The sequence below is a fragment of the Cornus florida genome, unplaced genomic scaffold (assembly GCF_030987335.1).
Source record: "Cornus florida cultivar Cherokee Brave unplaced genomic scaffold, ASM3098733v1 CherokeeBrave_3.0.0_Hap2_Chr07, whole genome shotgun sequence".
NCBI lineage: Eukaryota > Viridiplantae > Streptophyta > Magnoliopsida > Cornales > Cornaceae > Cornus > Cornus florida.
The window spans coordinates 17,563,956-17,590,006 of NW_026775577.1; the positions used below are offsets into that span (position 1 = coordinate 17,563,956).

At 33.3% G+C, this 26,051-nt stretch overlaps 2 protein-coding genes across 2 annotated transcripts; one reads left to right on the forward strand and one right to left on the reverse strand.

Moving 5' to 3' along the window:
• Positions 1–15,630: 15,630 nt before the first annotated feature.
• LOC132316332 (uncharacterized) lies at positions 15,631–16,270 on the forward strand. The gene is made up of 2 exons (XM_059814826.1): positions 15,631–15,874; positions 16,104–16,270. Exons 1-2 carry the CDS (start codon positions 15,631–15,633, stop codon positions 16,268–16,270), a joined length of 411 nt encoding a protein of 136 aa, XP_059670809.1.
• A 7,108-nt stretch (positions 16,271–23,378) lies between these two features.
• On the reverse strand, positions 23,379–25,029 carry LOC132266628 (GATA transcription factor 5-like). The gene is made up of 3 exons (XM_059767556.1): positions 24,751–25,029; positions 24,317–24,661; positions 23,379–24,227 (listed from the first exon to the last, which is right to left on the reverse strand). Exons 1-3 carry the CDS (start codon positions 24,877–24,879, stop codon positions 23,577–23,579), a joined length of 1,125 nt encoding a protein of 374 aa, XP_059623539.1. The 5' UTR covers positions 24,880–25,029; the 3' UTR covers positions 23,379–23,576.
• Between the last annotated feature and the right edge of the window lie 1,022 nt (positions 25,030–26,051).

Here is a 26,051-nt window from a genome sequence, read left to right on the forward strand (position 1 = left end):
GCTTAGTGGTGATCTTTAAATCCCAAGATCTCTCTCTTATTTTCTCTCCATTACATTTAATTGTCTACTTTAGTTTAAATTGCATCTTAGTGTAATTCAACCGCCAACCAATCTTTTGATTACTCGACCTACTAGCCCTAATCTTGATTCCTTAACCTAGTACGACCCACCAATCCCTTGGGACGATCCCTACTTGCCCTAACTATATTTTTAGTGAAAGGTAGTAGTGGCAATTTCTAAATGTAAAACTTAACCACATTCATCATAGCTCTACACCACTATCTTTTGGTGCACAAACTTTGGTTCGGGGTGCGACAACCACCATCTTTGTTATCTGAATTGTCAGAATCAGATAAATGAACAACATGAAGACCCCTATCAAGAAAAGCGACATAAGAAAAATCATTACAATCATCCTGAGGAGAATCACTATCACTCAAAATAGTATTTTCAGACATAGAAACTTTTATTGATTTTCCTTTAATCCTATCATTTTGTTCTTTCCTAGGACTAGAACAAACATTGGATGCATAACCTTTGTTACCACAGTTCCAGCAAGTAAATTTAGTTTCTTTTGATTCTTCTATTTTTTTCTCATTAAACCTAAACTTTGACGTCTTGTCAAAATTTTGAGGATTAGCTATGTTGTTATTCCTTCTCCTCTGTTGCCTTTGCAAAATCTGATTGAATTGCCTTGACAAGAATGTAATATCATCATCAGAGTCATCAATCATAGAATTCCCAACCTATGTAGATTTTAAAGTAAGATTTTTCACCTTCTGACTTAAATCAAAGTTCTGCATCTCAAAAGTTTTTAATGAACCTACCATCTCATCAACTCGACAGGTAGTCAAATCCCAATGTTCAGAGATGGTTTCAACACTAATCTGGAATCTTTTAGGTAAAGACCTTAAGATTTTCTCACAGATTTTTTTATCACTAACTTTTTTCCCTAAGTGACGCAATTCAGAAATTATTTCAAGAAGACTAGAATAAAAATCAGAAAATGATTTATCTCTTTTCATCACAATGTTGCCAAATTTATGAAAAAGCAACTGAATTTTAAACAACTTCATTTTTGAAGTTCCTTCATGAGTAACCTGCAGAATATTCCAAGCAGACGGAACAACAAAATTAATAATTGAATATAAAACTTTACCATTAGCATCATTACGCTCAGTTTCAATAGCAGTAAAAATAAAAGTATCTTTTAACTCTTTAACTATTTTACCATTCACAATTGTATCTACTATAGGTGGTGTATAGCCAGTTTCAACTATTGCCCAAGTTTTACCACCAGAATTTTGCAAATAAGCTCTCATCTTTGATTTTCAAAAATTGTAATTATCTCCTTCAAATAAAGGATCACGTTGATTAGAACCGCCTTCTTTCAACGCATAAGACATGATTAAAATAATTTTTGAAAATAAAACTAAACTTTCCAACAAGGATAAACTCAATGTATAGAGATTCGCTCTGATACCAATGTGTGAGTCGTACGCAGCAGAATGTATACAGGAAAGTTTTAGGTTTTGTAAAACAGATCTGTGTCGTTACCAACTTTACTTATTTTAGTTGTTAAATAATTAATTGCATGCAGTAAAATAAAGCAAAGTATAAAGTTAGAGATGACACCAGGATTTTAGCGAGGAAACCCCAGTTAATAAAATACGTCAACTGTAATGGGAAAAACCTCGTGGACTTGTGTAGTTCAAAGTAAACCAATCCACTATGCTTGAAACAAAGTATATCGAACTTTGACTCTGGCTCACACCCTATCGTTCTACACCACACCAACCGCTGACGATCCTCTGGCTTTGCGACTCCCCGTCCAACAGCAACTCAACCTTTGGCTTACACTTGATATTTGTAAAAGAGTAGCAGGTAGATCAGACAGCACTCCACGAATGCTCCAACCCTTCTAAAGTGTGACTGTGTTTACTTCTGTTCTTCAATTGTCTGAATGATGTAGAAGAAGATCTGCTTTATCTAATCAATGTTAATACAACTGTATGATCAGGATTCAAACACCACAACTTTAAACTCACTCGGTAAATATATGTGTGTTCTAGGAAGATATCAGAAAAAAAAAACTCTGATTTTCAACAAAACAATCTTCCTAAGGCTTTGAATACTATCTGAATAATAATGTAAAAGCCGTGAATAAACCAATGTAAATGACATGGTTTATATAAAGTATAGAATGACCTAATCCCTTTGAAAATAAGGTAAATTTCGTGCATAGGATTTTGTACAATTCTAGACCAACTGGGAAATACTTTAGAATAAGGAAACTGTAGTTGTATTGCAAACCGGAGTTCTTGAACCGGTTCAAGGAGGCTGAATCGGTTCAAGTTTGTCAGTGACTCAAACTTGAGCATCTTGAACCGATTCAAGGAAGCTGAACCGGTTCAAGGTTGGCAGACTTAAATATTCGAATTCTTTCAGCCTTGTTTCATTCTACGGAAATTTCAGACCAACATGGTAAGTGTAGAATGTCCAACCTTATTCATATTCCTTCCTATAATGGTGTTCTTACCCTTTTTCTTCATAAACTCTTCAAATATGGTAAGTTCAAACCTCTTTCCAATTCTATAGTCCATGTCAATATTGATGACTTGTAAAACAAGTATTACAACTCAACTTGGACCGGTTTGTCTACGATAATTGCCAAAATATAAATTAATATTTCACAAAAAATACATTTTTACATACATAATGATATATCTATCATATAGTTTTTCCTTGAAATTTGACTTGTCACCTCTGAGGCTTCATAGATGGGAACACCATCATCTGTGACATGTTCAATTGAGTAATTAAGAAGTGAAAGGGTAGTGGACTAATTATATGTGTAATGACCGGCTTCTATTCAAAGAGGGGTCACTATTGGGTTAGGCAGGTATAGTTTGATCTCAACTCTTTATTACAAGACCCTAAGAAGGGAAAATAATAATAATAAAATAATAATAATAATAATAATAATAAATAATAATAATAATAATAATAAGGAAACGAAAGAGTCTCTCTTGCTTATATAATATAGTTTACAAAATCAACTTGTTGAATTTTTTCTTTTCCACACTCGAAATTATTTTTGTTTTCAGAAAGGAGGACAATTTCATGCGTTGATGCACAACAATAGTTGAATACAATCAAACGATGTAATAAAGAATAAAAAGAAAATAATTTTACTTTGAAATTTTCGGTTATGAATATCACTGAAGTAAAATAATCTTTTCATTTGTTATTGAAAGAATACAAAACATTAAATTAATTTAATCAAATCTAGTTTGTCCAATCTCTCTCTTTTTCTTTTTACTTTTTTGCAATTTCACGTTTTGTCGCCACAAGACAATGATAGTGAAAAATACAATCTCTCTTTTTATTTCTACTTTTTTTCAATTTCACGTTTTGTCGCCACAAGACCATGATAGTGAAAAAAATTGAACTTTGGTTTTACAACTTCAAACAAGTAATGTTATTGAGTATTGACTTGCACTTGATTAAGATACTTGAGCACCTTTTTATATATATATATAATATTTTTTATCTTTAATTTTTTATATGTATTAATATAAAATCAACCCATAATTTTACTAGTTCTTTATTGCTAGTATTTTGATTTTTTTCCCCCTTTTTTTAGGGCCTATCTTGCGGTATAAAGGCCATTATAGAGTCTAAAATTTATCCTACACTTTACCTATTTATTCTCTTTTTAATTTTTGGTGAATTAGTACTTTGTCTTTTTTTTAATCTCTTCTTTTTCCTAATTATAACTATCATACTTGGATATTTCCTTCTTTCTTTTAAGAGAAGTTTACTTGTAAATTAAATCCACTAGTCATTAAGAAAATATTCTATTTACTATTCTCTCTATACTTCCTTCGATAGAAAGGAAAAATATTAGATGGTAGAAAGAGGAGAATGGATGAACGAGACATCCAAAGAGAAGAAATTGTAATTGTATTCTTAATTCCCTCTTTTTGTTCTGTTGAATTGAATATAAGAGAATAAATTATTAATTTATCATATTCGTTAGGAGAAAAGGAAAGATATAATTTTACATTGTTTTTATTATTATACCTATCATTCTCTATAATATTGTAATTTAAAACTTTTATAATTTAGGATTGTATTAATTTATAATTTCTATAATAATTTCACTTCTCTTTTCTCTTCTATTCATATTTAAAGTTTATAAAGAATGAATGATTACTCATTCCTTCTATTATCTTTTTTTTATTATTATTATTTTTATACGGATCACGATCACAGAAATTTATTAAAATTTGTTCTTTCGTCCTTATCTTTCTTTCACATCTCTTTCTTTCTTACACCCTACCTATGAGATATGCATTTGAATCAAATCCTACAAGAGTACATAAATATTGATAACAACGTTGATCACTATAAAATATATGATATATATATGAATGCAAACGAAATAACTCTGTCAATGATCCCGACTTGCAATTAATACCACTTCATTCGTCAATTCATTTTTTAAAAAATCATATTATAATTTTCCTATATATACATCTCACATCAAGAAAAAGATTAAAAATAAAAAATAAAAAATGTATGCAACAAAATTCAACGTGTAGATTTAGTCATAAACTTGAACTTTATATTTATTTGCTAATTACATCATTAAAATTTCCTTTTTTGGGTTCCAAAAAGAGATTAAAAAAAATTATCCCTTTTTCTTTAATATTATATGTCTCAATTCTAATCCCAAGACTATTTTATTTTATTTTATTTTTGGTTAAAAGATTCTTATTATGATAACCTTTTTTAAGAGCTTTACGTAGCCAATACACACAAGTTTGCGTTTATGATAAATAGTCAAATTTTAATAAGGTCTCCATGCATGCTTCATGGACCTAGCTAGCAACTATCTAACAAGTTAAAAAGGTAAAATTAGGTTTGGTTTGTCAATATTTTGAAAAATTCCGACTATGGTCATGAACATTTATAACCAGTTTTTTTTTGAAAAAAAAAAAAAAAAAAAAAAAAAAAACTAGATAAGTTAATATGCTTGCGAGTGTTCACGAGCCCTATATCCGTGTTCATGAATATATACGAATCTACACGCACCGAGTTCAATATTATTCACAATTATTCAGCCTATAAAACGAGCTTGAAACTAAATCAAACTTTAAACGAATCAAACCCCAAACCGTCATAAATGACTCAAATGGACTCCGCAATTAATTAGATACTCAAAATTGTCTTATTGAAAAGTCTCAAACAGTTAATTGGACCACTTGGATCTTTCTCTGACTATACAATATATTATTATATATACATATGTGTATATATTATTATATAAAAATTAAGATTAGGTGTTAGGATGATTTAATATGGTGTGAGTCTTTACCAACGCCGCAAAGTCTTGTGTTACTCAGACTCTGACACTTGTTCTGATCTTATGGGGCACCCCATGACAAGGACATCAACCAATGAGATCTAACCCGACCGACCATGATACACTTAATGAAATCAAATCATAATCAATGAATCTGGTTGAATTAGTCACTAATTTTAATTAATTAAGATAGGCAAGAGAGCTAGCTTACTTGTACCACAATACAAAGCAAAACACTATGTTACTTCATGCATGGTCATTATGACCTCACCAAAACATATATATATATATATATATATAGTATATGGATTTTGAATACATGTTATGTATTTATATTGCATAATGCTGTCATCATCATTTGATAAATCCATTTTAATTGGTTGGAGGTGGATGCCATCTGATCAAGTTGCTTTGCCTTTTCAATCATGGAGTGCTACTACTTAGATATGCTCTGATATAAATAAATAAGTAAATATATATATATATACACACACACACTCTATATGGTGGGAATGTGACACATTGAGATCACTGATCAGATAACTTTGTTTAGTGTTTATTTGACTTTTTTGGATAACATTCTCACAATTTATTTTGGCTGGAGTTCACTTGCAATATTGGAATAGTGGTGGAAGCCTTGCAAAGGTCCTGTTTGGATTGTCCAACAACAGCAACATCATTCCTTCTTTGATTATATTCCACGTGGAGGGGCTAACCATTCCTTTTAGGGTTAGAAAACAAAAACCAAACACCAACTTTTTAGATGGTGTGTAATATCAGTGTGTGAATGTAGTCATTGCCAAGAATTGTATCAAGAATGAATCTTTTTGTTATTTTGGATGTCCTAAAACATGGTTAAATTGTTAAATTATATATACACTTATATATTGAATATTGAATACCCAATATTTTTAACAATTTAACCATGTTTTAGGACATCCAAAATAACAAAAAGATTCATTCTTGATACAATTCTTGGCAATGACTACATTCACACACTGATACATATATATATATATTACAGTTTCTCCGCAAGTGAAAGTAAAACTGTATATATTAACTTGCTTTAGACACTCAATGATCGGAATATTGTGCTGAATGATATAAGTATTAAAGATATATATATTGAATATTGAATACCCAATATTTTTAACAATTTAACCATGTTTTAGGACATCCAAAATAACAAAAAGATTCATTCTTGATATAATTCTTGGCAATGACTACATTCACACACTGATATATATATATATATATTACAGTTTCTCCGCAAGTGAAAGTAAAACTGTATACATTAACTTGCTTTAGATACTCAATGATCGGAGTATTGTGCTGAATGATATAAGTATTAAAGTTATATCTTCTCTAATAATTTAAGCTTTTAGAATAAGTAGTTGTTAATATGGTATCAAAACCGCCAAAATCCGAGTTCAATCGTGTTAGACCAAAAAAAGGTCACAAATGACCAAAAGAAGGTTACATATAAGAGAACATTTTTAAGAATATAAGTATTGAATTTAATCCATGCCATATTAGCAACCATTTACTCTAAATCTACTAATTAATACAATTCATAAATATAGCTACTCACACTTATCATAATCCATAGAGGATAAACTATGTCCATTGTGTAACACATTATTATTATTATCAAAACATGGAACAACAACATAATTAGATATTTAACCATTTTCAAATCTCACAATGACGGAAGTATCGTACACTAGTCTGGTCTTTATTTACCTCTATTAAATTCCCTTGTGGTCCATTAAAACTTGAAACCCCATTAAAACTTGAAACCGAACTCTCTACCACAAACATGCAGTGCAGATATATCCTCCACAATAGAAACCACAACATGATTAGATATTTATCACTACATAAAACAACAAAAGGATTAAATATTTAACCCTTTTCAGATATCTCGTAATGATGGAAGCGTCGTACACTAAACTGGCCCTTATCTACCATTATTAGATTCCCTTGTGGTCCATTAAAACTTGAAACCGAACTCTTTACCCAAAATATGCAGTGCAGATATATCCTCCACAATAAGAACAACAAAAGGATTAGATATTTATCAAAACATAAAACAACAAAATGATTAGATATTTAACATACCTCGTCATGACGCTAAGCTGAGTCTTATCTGCCACTACTAAATTCCCTTGTGGTCCATTAAAACTTGAAACCGATCTCTCTACCACAAACATGCGGTGCACATATATCCAATAGGAACAAAAAAAGGATTAGATCATTTCAACCAAGTCATGTACAGATTAACAATCACAATCAATATCAACTTCTGTATATCCCCAATTCCTCAAAAGCTTTTATCCTTCCCGTAACAACAAGGTCCATGTCTAACACATATAAACATATTTGAAGGGTGACATGGTATATATAGTGGTCCAAAAACGAGAGGCGAATATCTAGAATATGTCTATATTCATGTATAATTAGCAATACTATTCATTTAGACTAAACATTACAAAACAAAACTTAACTACGAAACATGTTTATGCGAATTTCAAGTGATATCATCTTATTATTGATCTAACGTAAAATGTGCTATACTGATTGCAAATATTGTTCTTGTTCAAAGAACGGTTACTTAATAATATCTACTTTATCTCTCAAAATGAGAGAATTATTAACGAGGGTAAGTCATGCAACAAGAAGTCATGTGCGGGGCACTTGCAGAGAACACCTTGGTTGATTTACACAACCTGTCAACACACACACACACGACACAACCACACCTACTCCAAAGTCAAGAAAAACAATTGTAGAGTTATTACGAGAATAAAAACAAAAAGATAATGTTAAAATAAAGTGTATAAAATAACTAGTAAAATTTTAGAAATATTATTATTATTATTAGGGTTAAATGCAAAAAAATTTCCTGAACTATTGACCAATCAGCAATAAACCCCCTGAACTTCAAAATTTTTAAAAACCCCCCTGAATTATAATTTTTGTTGCAGATAGCTCCATCCGGCGACCGGCCGGTTGAATTTCGCCATTAAAATCATCACATGCAGTCACGTGATCACACAATATATACTTAATGGCCATAATGCCCTTATGAGCATAAAAGACTATATTATCCTTATAATGAACATTACACCCAAACACACCCTTAGTTTACTGTTACACCCAATTACCCAAACACACCGTCGTCACTTTATATATATTACATGTAGAGAGAGAGAGTTACAAACACTGTTTATCTTCTTCATCAAACCCAACTGCAAGATGGGAGTAAGTTTCTTTCCCTGTGATGCCTGCACTACGAATTTAAGGAGGAAACAAGAGAGCATACAGTTTTCAAACCCTCAATTTGAGGACTGGGTTTACAAGGACTCATCAACATTGTGTTTTTACACTACATGATTTGAGTCAAAGTGACCTCCATATCATCTAAAGGATCAAAGTTCCAATTAGCTGTTGGGTTACAGTTCATTGATATTATATATATATATATATATATATATATATATATATATATATATATATATATATATTCTAATTGTGTATTATAACCAATTCAACTTCTCCATTAAAGCTTACAAATTTTTTTCTATTGTGATGAATCTGCTGATCGATTAAATGGTCTATACCAGTCCAATCAAATACTTAAAAAGTTAAATTTTTTGAAATCTTTCTAACAATATGTACTGGGTTTGTTTAAAACAACAAAGTTGCAGAGGTTCGTTTAAATTTTTTTATTTTTTTATTTTTTTTAATAATTTGTACTGGGTTTGTTTTGTTCCTACACTCACAATCATACCCATATCAGATTGCAACAGCTCTAAGCCTCCAATAAACAAACCACTGCCAGATATTGATTTTTCCATACCCGGCTTCAAACTCTATGGCCATCGGTGGGAAGCTCTGAGTATCACCGGCCCAACCGAAGATGAAGACATGTGCAGAGTTACAACGACCCATCCATTCCGGCGAGCTCCGAGCAGCAGCAGCGTCCATTGAAGCCGGTGAGCTCCGAATCGAAGCTGTATGAACTGAACTAGAGTTCCATTGAAGACCCAACTGATACCTCCATATAGACGGCGACCAAACCTGAAGAGTATCAACATTCAATCAATCAGAAAAGCTTCAGCGACCTTTATCAGAAAAGCTTCAACGACCTTTATCGGAAAAGCTTCAGGGAACCGCAAGATTGTGTTTGAGACAGACCCAGAACCTTCAGCGATTAACTCCGGCTACCCCAAGTTTTAGATGACTTGCATCGGAGAGCTGAAGCGACCCACCAATTCGCGAATGAAGAGATGAACCAGCCGAGCTCACCGCCGTTCCTCCGGCCGATCCTCATCGTCGTCCCCGTGGCTGCAGTACGTTCCCCTTCTGGGTTTGCAGAGACATATATGATATACCATATACATGTATAATATATCCCAGTACTCTGTTTGGCTACAAGTGTAGCACTATCCTAGGTCATAGTAAGGGCATAATTGTCTTTTGCCTTTTCCGGTGACCTGATGGGGTGAATTGTAACAAAATAATAATTTATGGATTTTTTTTGTTGTTCAGGGATATCTTGCAAAACCCCAATAATTCAAGAGAATTTTTTGCATTTAACCCTTATTATCATGTAAAGCAACAATATGACAATTATAATGTGAACCCAAGTCTCAATTAGGATCACAAAGTTAAATTAGTTGAAATTGGTAGCTTAACTAGTTGCGTTATTATTGTCTCTATCTTCTAGTTTTCGTTACCGACATTAAATTTTGTTCACACTATTATTATTTGTTTACTGTTAATATCAATATATATATTCGCCATTCTAGAAACATTAAACTGTAGCAGTCTTTTTTAATTTAATTCTTGACTTTTGTGAGTGCTTCAACTTTAATTTGTTGGCCAGCAATGTGGTTGATTATTTCATACCAACCAAACATGACTCTCTAATGGCACGAAGACCTTGAATTCTTAGTAGAAATTAAAAAATACCATGCCCAACGCGCCGGTGGTGCCGCGACTCCATTCGATTGACCAGAGTGCTCAATATTAATTAACACTAAGGTTTTTAAATCATTGTTGATTATGTATGGAAAATTTTATTATGAAATTCGAATATTTGACTATTTTAAATGTGTCGATATCAATAGTGACTTGTTATTTCGATGAATCAACCATGTTAATGGTCATTTTCATCTGCTTTTGGGTGGCAGGTATCTTACAAAGTCCATGAGCTGTGATGGGAAATTGAGAAGCATTGAGCATGCTCTTTAGTGTGATAATGTCCATACGCGCATTATACCTATATTGGTGTTCGTGTTGGACTGGACACAGTATTCAATTGGGTGTCAAAATGTCAATATTTTGGTGAACTACATTTTTGTAAGTGTTATAATGTCCAAACGCGTTCATTCTAATATTAGTGGTGGACCGAATTGACTTTTCGATGGGGTGTCTATGTTTTGCTACATTATAATGATTTAATTAAACTCTTTTTTTTTTTTTTTTTTTTTTTGGTGGTGTGGAATGTTACAGAGAAAAATGGTTGACACAGTTTTAGATTCATACTTGTTTAATTAAATAATGATTTTTAAGTGGCTGAGCACAATACATCCCAATATCCATGGATGCACTCTGTTGACCAAAGTCATTTTTGGTTACTGTTGTCTCGATAGTTGAATATATTAGTATTTCTCGTAAATCTTAGAATACCAAGTTTTCACTCTTTACATTTTTTAATCACATATAACACTTCTGGCCAACAAAAAATAAAAAAAAAATAAGAACTTCGGTCTTCGGCCCATTTCATTTTTAAGCGATTTCGTCCAAACACAATACATCCATGGATGCATATCTTTGTGGGTCTATACCATATAAACGTGGGCTTGACAGAGTTCATGCATATCAGCCAAACACAATACATCCATGGATGCATATCTTTGTGGCCCTATACCATATAAACATGGGCTTAACAGAGTTTGATGCATATCTTTTGGGCTTGGACCAAACCCATATAAACATGGATTATATACCGGACTGCATATCTTTGTGGGCTTGGACCAACCCATGGTTATACCAATCCCATATAGACATGGGTTTACAGGCTTTGATACATATCTTTGTGTGCCTGGACCTAGCCCAGTAGTACGTGTTAGGGACAATAATATATCATCACTGGGTCTACTACAAGGCCTACTAAGATTTTTATCACCTGCAGCTTTCTGAACTACAAAAGCCCAGTGGGCAGCCCATGAAAATCAAAGAATGGTGGTAAATTCAAGTGACCTAACGAGATGGAGGATTGGGTCTCTCTAAGAACGTTGTGGGAGTTATTTGCACGAAAAAAAGGTAACTAATCGCATATGATTATCGTTTCAAAATGTACACTATAAAACCAGTCTTGTGCACTTATAAATAGATTCATACTTGTTTTTATTTTATTTTTTTATTTTTTTTGTGTGGAATGTTACAGAGAAAAATGGTTGACATAGTTTTAGATTCATACTTGTTTAATTGAATAACGATTTTTAAGCAATTTCAACTCAGCACAATACAATCCAATATCCCATGGATGCACATCCAAAATTATTTTTGGTTGCAGTAGTCTCGATAGTCCAGTGGATTAGTATCTTTCGTGAATTTTGGAATACTAAGTTTCGACTCTCTATATCTAACACTTCTTAGCTTGCTAAAAAAACAAAGTGTCATCTTTGGTCTTCAGCCCATTTCATTTTTAAGCAATTTCGGCCCAACACAATACATCCATCGATGCATATCTTTGTGGGTTTATATCCAATCCATATAAACATGGGCTTGACAGAGTTTTATGCATATCTTTTGGGCTTGGACCAAACCCATACAAACATGGGTTTTATACCGGACCCACATAAACAAGTGTTTTACAGACTTTGAATGCATATCTTTGTGGGCTCCGCCCAAACCCATAAACATGGATTTTATACCGGACCCACATAAACAAGTGTTTTACAGACTTTGAATGCATATCTTTGTGGACTCGGACCAAACCCATGGCTATACCAAGCCCATATAGACATGGGTTTGCAGACTTTGATGCACATCTTTGTGGGCCTGAACCAAACACAGTAGTATGTGTTAGGGACAATTACATATCATCACTGGGTCCTACTACAAGTCCTACTAAGTTTTTTTTCTCACCTGCAGCTTTCTGGACTACAAAAGCCCAGTGGGCAGCCCATGAAAATCAAAGAATGGTGGTAAATTCAAGTGACCTAACCAAGGTCTATGGACGATTCGAGTCTCCAAAAACTTTGTGGGAGTTCTTTGTCATGAAAAAAAAAGTGATTAATCGCACAGATTATCGTTTCAAAATGTACACTATAAAACAAGTCTTGTGCACTTATAAATAGGGTTACATACTCTGTGTTGTGCAATATGGAGGTTTAGGCTGGGAGGTAATGGATAAGGAGGTGGTAAAGCACTAAAACTTGTACTGCTTAATTACTCCGTAAATGAGAGGCATTGTTGCACAAGTTTTGTACATGATAAAACTTTTGACATGGAGTATTTGATCTTAATTAGTAGGACTAAAGAACACTACTAGTAGGATTACAATTTGGGCGAGTTGAGTCGAGGACATGGTTGTTCAAATTCGGTTTGAATTTAAGTGTAGCTTGAACTTGAGTCGAGTCTTAATATGTGTCTGAATTCGGCTTCTTTTTTGTGCTAATATTGAAATATTTTCGATTGCTTCCAGTTGGCCTAGAGTTAACTTAAGATCGTTTTCAAAGTCAACCTTGAATTTCATATCGAGATTAAGATTAAAAAAAAATCAATTACAAGTCTAATCAAATTCCAATAAGCTTGTTATTTTTATGAGCCGTAACAAACCTTTTTATGAGAGTTTTTTTTCGAGCCTAACAAGTCGAATCAAAGGTTATTTTAGACTTTACCTTACCGGTAAAGAAATATGAAAATGTTGGTTGATCTTGACTTGTTCACTTAACAAACGAATGGATCAAAATTTTATTAGGTTGAGCGCAAACATTGGAAAAACATACTACGTTTTTTTTTCCTTTCAAAATATAAAACAATAAGACACGTGTTTAGAGGGAGGATTTTTTTTTTTTTTTTTTAAATTTGTTTTACAGTGGGGAAAAAATATTACTTGAAGTTATATTTTACATTTTTCTAATTAGTATTATAAGCTTCAAAAAAATTTAATTGATTCCATTCGAAACTAACCAAATTTCAAAATTTTTGGATAGATTACATCTGCCTTGAGGTTTGGACAAATTATACAGTGTTTAGTACTTTGAATTCCTTTAAATTCATTCGCTTGTGGGAAGAAATTGACTTTGAGTGTGAAAAGTTAACAATGCCCTTATATTATAATAATACATTATATTGGATTTTAAATAAGAAAATAGCAAAATTATCGTTTTATTCGAAAGAAAAATTTAGTCGGTGAGCACACGTCAAATTTTAAGGAAGATTAAAGTAATAAATGTTGAACGATCTACACATGTATAATTTGTCCAAATCTGAAGAAAAGTCAATATAATTTATCCAAATTCTTATCATTTTCATTTACGAAGATTCGATGAACTAAAAAATAAAATTGATGTTAAAGTTAATATGAACTTGCAAGAATTCCTCAAATTTAAAGGGGAAAAGAAAAGACGATTAAGAATAAAAAAATATATATGAGAATTAAATTATCATGAGGGGTTTGTATTATGGACAGATGAACAGGCTAGGGCTAGTCATATATACACAAAGTATGAGCTTGGGCCAACCCTATGAACATGGTAGGATTGTGTCCACTCCTTGGCCACTATGGTGGAAGTTGCTGTGACCACACTTTTCACCAAAAGGAGAAAAAAACAATTGCTTCAAGAATTGAATTTCCTTCACATGGAGAGATATGATGACATTAACATCCCCTAGCTATTCCCTTTGTGGATATCTACCTATATCCTATAAGTATGGTCTGGCCCTTATCTGGATTGCACTTTTTCTCTCTTTTACAATTCCATTACCAATTCAACCACTACCTCCATCCATTCAATTGAAATTCACATGGTGGCCACTTGAACTCCAACCTCAACTCCCATTTGTCAAGCAAAAGCCATCACTCTCAATTCACCCACATTGAATTGATATATATATATATATATATGGACACTTTTTCTTATGGGAATTAATTATCCAACTATAATATGGACCCCCACTCAAACCAAGAACCCCAATTTGAAATCTCATCAATTAAGGTTGGGAAAATTTAAACAAAGGTCACCACATGCAGCTTCCATCACTTTTGCAACTTGTACTAAATTGACTCCCAACTTGTTTCTCAATTCAAATGACAGAAGAGGAGCGCCTCTACATAGAAATGGACTTCGAGTGTGTATAGCATTGCATGTCCCCTCATTACAACTCATATATAGACAATAATGCTCTACAGACAAGAAAAAATGGAGGTCTGTTTAGTTCAGTTTTATAAGAACAGATAGAATTGAACAAAAACGTGTTTAGTTGCATCTTTTTGAAAACTCAATTATTGAAAGGATTGTTTTCAGAAAATTGTTTTTTATAGTTATCGATCCGAAAACAAATTGCTGGAACGGTTTTCAGAAAACTTAAGAACCAAGCAACCCTAGATTTCTTCTAGCCCTACATTGTGCTTACTTGTATGTTCCAATAAGTGCCCTTTTTTATATGGGTAGTGGGCATCCCCATGCGCCTTTTGTAATAAAGACTATCAACTACTCATGGAATCAAATGTACTGTGTGTTTTATATGGAGCCCAACATGTGCTCATCCTCTTAATGCTGTGCTTACAAGAGACAAAATCACCATATCATAAACTATATCTATTAGTATGATGATAATATATATATAATTCGAAAGAGATGATAGTAGGTTAGAGTAGTAAACTATTTTAGTACTATCACAATCTAACAAGGGATGTGAATCATGTGAGGGTACAAATAATATAATCATAGCTAGAATGGGCATGCATAGTGCCAAGCAATTAAGTAGGAAGCTGTTAGGTGCATAATGTGCCCTACATGCGTGCTTTAGTCGCAGAGAATGTAGGTGGGGACAAATTGCGCCGGAAGGAACATTTGCTCTCCAATCCCTTTGCCTCACTTTTTGCAGCCTTTTGTTAGGGTATAGGTTTTGGTAGCTTTGAGTTTGTTGTTACATAGTGAGGACTCAAATGGCAAAAGGGTATATAAGGGAATGTGGATGAGAGTTTTGGCTGTGGCAGCGACCAAGTTGTGGAGAAGATGGGGTTTGTTGGGCCTGTGTTGCTTGTTGTTGTGTCGGTGTTGAGCCCATTTTTGGTTGATGGGCTTAATGGTGGTGAAGCAAGAAATCATAGCATTGATGTTGTTGATGCACAAGGAAGAAACACTACTACTTTACCAAATGTAGTTGTGGTTGATAGTAAAATTGATATGAACAATGGTGGTAGAGGAGGTGGGAGTGGCGGTGGAGGAGGCGGCGGCAGTGGCGGTGGTAGTGGTGGGGGTGCTGGTGGTGGCAGTGGTCAAGGAGGAGGAGGAAATAAGGATCATAAGAAACATCATAAGAGGGGTGGTGGTGGAGGAGGAGGAGGCGGTGGTGGTGGTGGAGGGGGAGGCGGAGGCGGTGGTGGAGGAGGAAGAGGTGGAGGTTATGGATGGGGAGGAGGACATGGCGGCGGTGGGGGTGGCGGTGGTGGTGGTAATGGTGGTGGCGGAGGTGGTGGTGGTGGCAGCGGTGGAGGAGGAGGGGGTGGGGGTGGTGGTGGTCGAGGCGGAGGATGGGGTTGGGGAGGAGGTGGCGGCAACGGAGGAGGTGGTGGCAATGGGGGTGGTTGTTGGCGTTGGGGATGTGGACCACCAAAGAAGTCAAATGGAGGAAGAGGTCATTTTCCTCCAATGAAACATCACAAACACAAACCCTAAGCAAATGGGAGACATTGTAAAGGCTTGTGACTTTGCATGCATGAGCCCCCACTTCACTATGTGTTTTTATTATGTGCTTTTGGTCCTACCAATAACCTCTATGCCTTTATTACTTCTACAGTTTGATACAGCTTTGAATTGCTCACTTTATGCACTTTTGTGCATGCCTTGCGTGTTTACTCATTCCTTGCGGCAAATAGTTCGGTCTGCACAAACTTCTTGTGCGTAAGAAAGTTTGGTGTTTTTGTGTGTGGATCGAGTGTTAATTATGCAAATACAATTACAATGTATTTATGGAATAATAATTTTACTTTTCCTTCTTTTGTTTGTGGGACTGGGATAAAGATAAATGATATTGTTTGTTTTTGTTTTTTAACTGCTCCTTTGGCTGTTACTTTACACCTTTTGGATGTTCCATCTCCTTTTTGTAGTGCTTGTACGACAATGATATATATATATATATTTAATAGCTAAAATTACACACACACAGTTTTTCAGTTGAATTGAAAAGCAAAAAAACTGTACAAAACTTATTCGGTTATAATTTTCTAAATTGTTTGAGAGCTGTTTTTAAAAAATTGAACCAAGTAAACTCTCAGTTTTTAATTCAGACTCCTCTAACTAGCCGGATAAGCATATTTTCTTTTCTTTTCTTTTCAGGGTAATCGCAAGGATGAAATGATGATATGAACCATCACACAAACAACTTATTTGGGTGTTTATGAGGCCAAGGGAGGGAAATGAAAGTTTGAACAAACAAGATTGGAAAGAAACCAAAGAAACAAAAAAGATTGGGAGAGAGATAAAGGGAAAAAATAGAAACAAAGATGGGGGAAGAGAAAAAGAATTAACTTTCCGCTTTCCTTTTCTGCATTTCATTCAATGGGAAAGGGGGAGAGAGAGGAGAAAGGAAGCAATTAGATGTGAATCAAAGCACTAGAAAGCATATCCATCCCCCTTAAAGTTTAAAAAAAAATAATAATAAATAAAAAAAAGCATATCCATCCCCCTTTTTTTTTTCATCTCCCACTTTTGTAATAAAAAGAGTCAAAAGACTATAGTAAAGAAGATCAACTAAATTGAAAGTAAATGATAATATTGAGGAGGGTAAAACAGTAAAAGTCCAAAAGAAATTTAGATTCTGAAAATGGTCAATATTTTTCTTGTCTTTTCTTTTTCATTTTTTTCTCCTTCTGAAATATCAAGGAGGTTCATATTCCTTGTGAAATTTTTTTTTTAAAAAAAAAGTCAATATAGCATTTCTCAAATTAATAATGAAAAGAGTAATGATATGAAGTTTATAGTCGAACAAATCTGATTGATTTTATGTCAAAATGGGTTAGGATCACAATGATATTAAATAAATTAATAACATCACGATAATATCTATGACATTTATCTCCAATCACATATTACGAACCTAATTGTGTCATTTTCTTTCTTCCTTTCTTTAATTCTTGATTTCTTTTATGGATTGGGTTAGCTGATATGTAAGCAGACAGCACAATCGGATGACACTTTACCTACTAGCACACTATGAAAAAAATCTGTGTCATGTAACAACTTTTTCACCACCATACTCAGAATCTTGATTTTATATTGCTATGAATTTTACCTGATACGTGCACGTTGCATGGTGTTCAGAAATTTAATCGGGATAAAGTTCCGAATATCCAAATTACTAAAACAAAATTTGTACAACGCAACAAATGGTCAATTAAAAATCAATTCAAGAATTCAAAATTAGAGAATTATATGTATATATTTGTCTTGATTATTTTCTTTTAGTTTGAATTCCATCACTGCCATGTTTGGTATAATGAACCAAACAACTACCAGTATATCTCTTGCTGATGATCATATATGGTACAATGGACTCCAAGTGGTGCAAATTGCGCTAGACCGGCCGACCTTGGGCTAATTCCAATTTTATTTTGTACATAACCAAGTATTTACTTCAATTGACCCAATTCAATTAATTCTTTGTAAGGAAAAAATGGTTTAATTTATACTTCGTTACATTTTTAATGAATCATATTATTACGTGTCAGTATTTAGTCCAATGGTATATCATGTCACGGATATTTCACATATATTAAAATATTTTTCTACGGACAAGATTTACTCACAAAGAGAAATAAATTCTTAGTCTCTGTCTGTCAATGCTATCGAATTTATATACATCAGATAACAACTTTGATTAAATGAGAAACAAATCTATCCATGAATGAAATTATAAAGAATTTCAACTTTAGGTACTGTACAAACTAAAAGACATTCAAAAATAATTGTCGGGACGTAAATAATAATGATAAAACGTTTGAAAGTCAAACAATTTCGAATAGACTTTCCGATCAAAAATGATTTTCCCATGTGTATTGATCTCAAAATGGTGTGTTGGTTACACTCTTATTTACGGAAGAGTAGAGACAAATGCTTGTGATCAACCCTTGTATCCAAGTCAAAAGGTTTGTTAGGGGTTGGCACAATCACCACCCACCATTACATGATATATAGTATTAGATATATATATATATATATATATATATATATATATATATAATGCAGTAAGGAAGGGGGCTATTATTTTTAGGTCTCGCCAAGTGGAATGCCACGAGAGGATTGGGACACCACTCAAACAAGTGAAGGGCCGGCCTGAATTTTGACCATCAATTCTATTTTAAAAAATATCTCAAGAAAACTAATAATGCATCTCAATTAACAATTATTATCCTTATCGCTATCAATGTTAGATACAATGAAGATGATTCATAATTTAAAAAAGTGACACATTCTCTGTTTTAATTCGACCTCTCTCAACAAGTCATACACACTTCAAATCATCACAATTGCTAGCTCCCCAAAAAATCTAATTTTAAGTTCAACTATAAATTTTTCTATGCATTTCTTTTATGTTGGGTGGGGTAGAGACACATTATTTCATATGAATCATTGCCCTCAAATTGTAATATTAGTACTTAGGTATGAAAATCATTTTCTATTTTTTCCCGAAAAACTTCGTGATAAAATTTCACTATTGTAGTAACAAAATATCATTAATTTATATCAATTGAGCTTAAGCGTGGTTGATTAGCAACCTAACATTTTAGTTTCCAAATAACTTGTTAAATATAATAAATTGTGTTGTATTGCATGCTACCGTGAGAAAGACTTCTCTTGCATGTATCGTTGATATCACGTGATTCGTGTCATGAATTCGTGTCATCAACTAATTATATGTTATTAGACAAATAAAAATATTTTATTTTAATGAATCATATAATTACATGTTAATATTTAACCAACTCATGATATCATGTCATTTGTACGACCGAAACAAGTTATTTTCTCGAGCCCTTGTCATTGGTATTTGAATTTAAAATTGAAATAGGAAGCATGTGGATAGAGGAGCGGCTATGCACGTGATCACTAGACGTGTTTAGAATTTGACTAGCAAGATTAGACCTTCTACTTCTTGTCTTATTAACATTAGTGTAGGCTTCGCTCCCCTCCATTAAATTTTGTCACTTTGATTTTCAAATCCATATACATAATATATATATATATATATATATATATATATATAAAAGTCTACTAATTGATGTGATTATACCAAGTTTAAAGTAATTATAAGATTTTTGACCATCTAATTAGCATGCTCATTTCTTTCAATAAAAAAATATATAGAAAATTTAATTTATCACAAATTTATTTAAAAACTCATTAACCAATATGATTACTCCAATGGTAGAACTTTTTTATTAAGATAATCAGATTCAAATTTGGGTGTGAGCAAAAATGTATTAATATGATTGATTACTTAATTCATCAAATGAGATAGTTTTTCGATAGGACATTTATTATGTTTTATTTATAATAAAGTCTACATTCTTTTACTGAAATAGAGAATTAACGAAATAAATTCAAATGGGAAGAGCGGGACTCATACTAAATTATTATTATTATTATTATTTATTTTTATTTGTTATAGACTATTCAAGAGAAGGATTCAATGTTACACTAGTTGAAAAAAAAGTCAACAACTTTCTCACTATAAGTGAGAGTTGGGTCCACCACAATGGATGGACCACATCAATTAATGTCAACTTAATTTGAAAAATTATTTTTAAAATATTTACATATATAATGTGAAAAAAAGAGAATTTAAAAAAGAAAAAAAAAATTCAAACAAGAAAACCAACATGTAGAAAATAGAAAATGCCAATGGATATTTCAGAAACCTCCAAGACCCATAATGTTTCAAATGACATTACAAGATAAGGTAAATTGGTGCCACACAAGTTGCATGATTAAATCAAACTAAAAAATTACAACGTGGCCCAATTCGATTTGTTAAGAGATGTAATTTTAAAAATTAAATTAAATTAAATTAAAAACTAAAGCGAGAGAAAGACCAAAAATATGAAGGAAAAAATAAAAGGAGAAGAAAAATTAGTTATATAATTCTTCGTTAAAGAAAAAAAAAATAGAATGAACAAAAGAATTAAAAAATGAAGAACGGAAAAAATAAAAAGTGTCCATGGATAAAACACAATGTAACATTGTAATCAACATTTTTGTTTAATTTTTTTATCAACTGCGAATCAAATGATAGATAATCTATATATAGCATTTACATTTGCTCGAATTAAATTATTAGCTGATTAAATTTAATATAATTCATATCCAATTTATTAAATTATTATATTCGGATCAATTAAATACTCAAATTCATATTCAAGTTATCAATTCGAATTCCGAGCACCTCCACAATAGCTTGCATATAGATATGATTCTTTAGTTAACCCTAACAAGCTTTCATAACAAGAGGCAACACAAATATGGTGTTGCAAAAACTACCACGAAATGTAGTGGTTATCTATTTATTTTATTTTTTTTATAAATATTTATTTTTAGTTAAAACTATTATTTTATATTTTTTTGTGTAAAAATGTATCTATGAATGACACCCAATTACGTGTCATTCCCAAACCCCCTTACAAAATTTTTACAAACCTACAACTTACTCCCTTCGTCTCAATTGAAGTGTCGATTATGAAGAATAATAATTTTAAGGGACATATAGAACATACATTATCTGTTTCAAAAGTTACTAATTTACCTTTTTAAGTTTTAAATATTGAAACCCTAATCTCAAAACAAAACAGAAGTATAGCAAAAGTGGAACTCGTCAGTGGTCTTGCAGTAAGCTAATGCACTTAGATAAGGACTTTGTTCCTGCTTGTTAACTGGTTCGATCAAAAAGTAGTCTTCTTTTGTCTCTTCCTTAGGGCAACATACATACGAAGATAAAAAAAAAAAAAATTACACATATTATGTATTTTACACAAAAAAAAAAATAAAATAAAAAAATAAAGAAAAAAAAAGGTTTTTAACAAGATAGAAATGCTATAATTATTCTAATTTGATTTGGTAATCACTAACCATTAATTTACTATATTTGTTTTGAAACTTAATAATCTTATACTCAAATATTGAATATTTGGTGCTTATCATATTGATAGTAAATAAATTCTCTATTTGTCTCAAATTAAATGTTTCTTCGGGAGAATCTAATATTTTAAGAGGGTGGATTTTAATATTTTTTTATTATATTGATAAGTAAATGAATTACAAATATGTTGTGCCAAGTTCACTTACATATAGAAATCCCTTTTATCACATACGCTACTCGCTATGTTTGGAACAATGAAATATATATATTTTAGTTAGAAGAAGAAAAAAAAAAAGAAGAAAAAAGAAGAAGAAATGAGTAATGTATAGTGTTTGGTTGATTAATAATGAACTTACCATTCATACTTCTTTCAAAAAAAATTAAAAATATCAAGAATAATAGCAAAATTGATATTAAAAAAGACCTATTAAACTTTATAGCTCTTTCCTTTTATTTCTTTAAATTTCTTCCCATTTTCTTTTTTGAAGGGTAACAAAAATCACTCAATACCTAATTTGTATCCTGTCATTTCTTTTCCTTTACTTTCCTTTAATGATTTATACCAAATACAATATAATACTTCTTTCCATTACCTTTCTTTTCTTTTTCTTTCATTTCTCTCCTATTAAATTCTTTAACCCCCACTATATAGCTCATAGAGAGAGAAAGAGGGGTGCACTCATTGAGAAACACAAAACTCCACACTTGTTCAAATGGCAAAAACAATTTTTATTAAATACCATACAAGTGTTGTATTGCATCAGATGACTCATAATCCACAAATATTTTGTATAATACTTGTAAATCGTTTTGTATAATGCTTGTAAATCGTTTGATGCAGTCCGATATGCCATTCTCAATTATTTATACAAATATTTTATAGTTTTATAAACAATTTAATTCAAATGTATTGCTTTTTTACCCTTAAATTTAAATTTGAATATATTAGAAAAGAAGTATTGGACCATCACTTTCTTGTTATCTTAAAAAAGAGACTAAAGTAAAGAGCTTTTTTTTTATTTTCTTTCTTGTATTGACGAAAAATAACATAATTCTTAGGACTAATAAGTACTAATGGCTCCAAATTTCCAAAAAGGAAAAAGAAGATATTTTAATAATTCTTGTGGAGATTTCATTGCCTTTGCAAAGTGCATGACCTAAATGTCCACCAAAAATGTGGTCCATATACAGTGCAAATATCGAAGAGCACTATACCCCCCTCGATCACGTGTGACATAAAAAAAATACCAACCACCGGACTTTAGTGTGATCAAAGGGTGACCCACACGTCCTGCATGAAACTACCACAATCTCAACCGTACAAATTCCATCACCGCCAAATCCAGTTTCTTTACTCAACGGTGGTGATTGCAAGGCATACGTACACGTCACGCCATCAAAAATTTCCCCCACCCTCTTCTCGTGCTTCGGGTTCATAATATTTTGGCTTTTCAACGGCCTAGCAAAAAGGTTAAGCGGTTTCAGACACACACTCCGACCCCCCTCACTCACTTTCTCTCTCCTCTCACTCACTTTCTCTCTCTAAAACTGCAAATACTAATAAATTTAATAATAGATGAAACCACTAAAGAAATATATAAAAATTCTAGTTTTTTTTTTTTTTCTTCTAAAAATTAAAAAAAAAAAAAGAGTACATTAAAGTCTCTCCAAATCAGTTACCTGCCTAGAAACCTACCGCACCAACCATGATGGAACAAAAAATGTACATTGTGATGAACTCAACCAAACCGGTGCTATTCGAACCGGTTTCACTGACACCGGTTCATGTCTACATTCCCTTTTTTTTTTCTTTATCTTATTTGAATTTTCAAAAACTTTGAACCGGAGGACCTAAACCGGTGGCAGACTCTTTCTTCCGCCGCATCTCCAGCACTTTCCGGTGGTTGTTAGAGTGAACCTCACTTGAAAACGTCGGGCTACAAGCGGGGCGGTATTCGGGTAAGAGCCGACCCGATTTGTAACGGACCCCACAGGCGTTGCATAGGGTTTTGGCACCGAGCGGACCGGCTCGCCACTGTGGGGTCTTCTGAACAAGGCAATGGCTGCACCGCCGCGGAAACTGACCCATAACACCGCCTCCGCCGGCGGCGGAGGCTTCCGGGCTTTTCTTCTTCTGCTTCTTGGCGGGTGGTTTTCCGAGAAACGACTCGGCGGTATGAGTTTGGCCGGTGTAGATAAGCCATGGATTGGACGGTGATGACAAAGTTGAAGACGACGAAGCCGAAGACGAGGAAGACGATTCCGTCAGAGAAGGCGACCCGAGTGACCAGACCCGTCCTCCAGCCCGAACTCGCTTGCTTCTCGCCTTCGTCTGAACCGGAGTGGCGAAACAGGGCTTGTCGGAGACCGGTGTTTCTTTTTCAGAGCGGCCCTGTGTCAGCTTTTCGGCGGGAAATGTTAGAGAGAAAGAGTCCTCAACAAAATGAGACAACCATTCCAAGTCCGCCAAATCATCGGCCTGTAAAAACAGAAACCCCCTTTTCAACACAAACCCTAAAACCCTTTTTCTAGAGAGAGAAATTAGAGAAAGATAAGCAGCGGACTTACAGGTACGCTAAGTTCGCTGCCAGGGACGGACCCAAAATCGTCTTTGACAGAGTCAAAGGGCTGTACTTTCTCTGCTTTTGGGGACTGTAGTTTGGGCGAAGAAATAGAGAGACAACAAGGCTTGTTGTCTTGTTGTTTATGGTCTTCTTGTTCTTCTTCTTCGACTAGCCCTTCTTCCGAGAAGTCAAGCAGGTCGTCAACAAAGAAATCATCGCCCGAGACCACACCGTTTTGACCATTAGCCATCCACAAGTCATCCAAACACGCCTGGTGGTTCGTCGCCGCCGCTTTCACCGCCATTTCCGGCCTGAAACTGCTTTTCAACGCCTCCATGCCTTGTTCAGCCTAATATCACAAAACCCCAAAACAATTACATATATATATATATGTTATAAATATGTATGAAAAACCTTCAAATTAGTGAATAATTGTACCTGAATAGGTTGGGAAGAAGAGGGTTTTGTGGCGGCGGTGGTGGTGGTGGAATGAGGAGGGAAGGGGGAGGATGTGAATGGGTTGATGGTGAAGAATAAGGAGGGGTGGTGATGAGTTGGGTGAAGCATTGAATGAGAGGGCTTTAAGCGTTCCGTGCACAAATACTGTCTTAAAACGCCCGTTTCTTCTTTATATCTCTCTCTCTTTGTTTCTCTCTCTACTTATTTATCTCTTTCTTCCTGTGTCAGTTTTTTCTATATCTATTGTGTCTATTTACACCTCCATTTGCAGTATATAGATTATATAACGGCTTTGTTTCTGTATTATATGATCTGTTTCTAATATTACATGGTTGAGTCCGAATCCTCTACATTACCAAATGCATACCTATCATAATGGACGGCCACTATTACTGCGTTATGATCAAAATTTTTAAGTATTTAATATATTATTCACAAATATTAAATCATCATCGATTTAATACTTAATGACCTAGTTAAATTTAAATCTCTCCGAATCTGTGAGTCATATTTAAAATTTAAACATGATTAGACTTGACCACCATGGTTTACTTAGTAGATATTAATTTGGATTCTATACCAACATATAATTATCCGGGTCTGGATTTTAACCGGGAAAGGCAAGTCAGGTCTTATCAAGTTTTAAATTTGAATTTATTGTTTTGGTAAATATTGTGGGTATGGTGTGGCCCGGCCCACCAAAAAAAACCAACCAAGTGATTAATTATCCACGAAACCGCCAACTTTGTGTACTTTTTATGCAATGGATCTTTACTTCTTTTGGAAGCATTGGCCCATCCCTTTTGACTAATTTACGTGATTTGCCTACCCGCCTTGATCGCCGCTCTTTACTGCTGCTTCACTTCTTTTTTTCTCTTCCTTTCCCGCTTTTTCGTTTCTAATTTTCCCACGAAACTACCACTTCAAATCTCCAATTAAAGCAATGTTGTGTATATATGAATGTGTATATATATATACACACACATATATAGAGCATTGGAATATCTGATCTTTCTCTTCTTTCCGGTAAAAAACACTCTTTTTTAGTAGAACTAGTAAGAATGATGCGGGTCGATTTTTGCGCAGTTTTTATTGATATTACTTTATTAGGGAAAAAAACACCATATATTGACTTACTATAATTTGGAGATACGTAATTGGAAACCAAAAACAAGATATAATTGGGACTCAATATATTTTTATTTAAGTATATAATCAAAACAAGGTGTGCATTTTTTACACACGAGATTCCAAATTTAAATCAACCCAAATAAGAACAA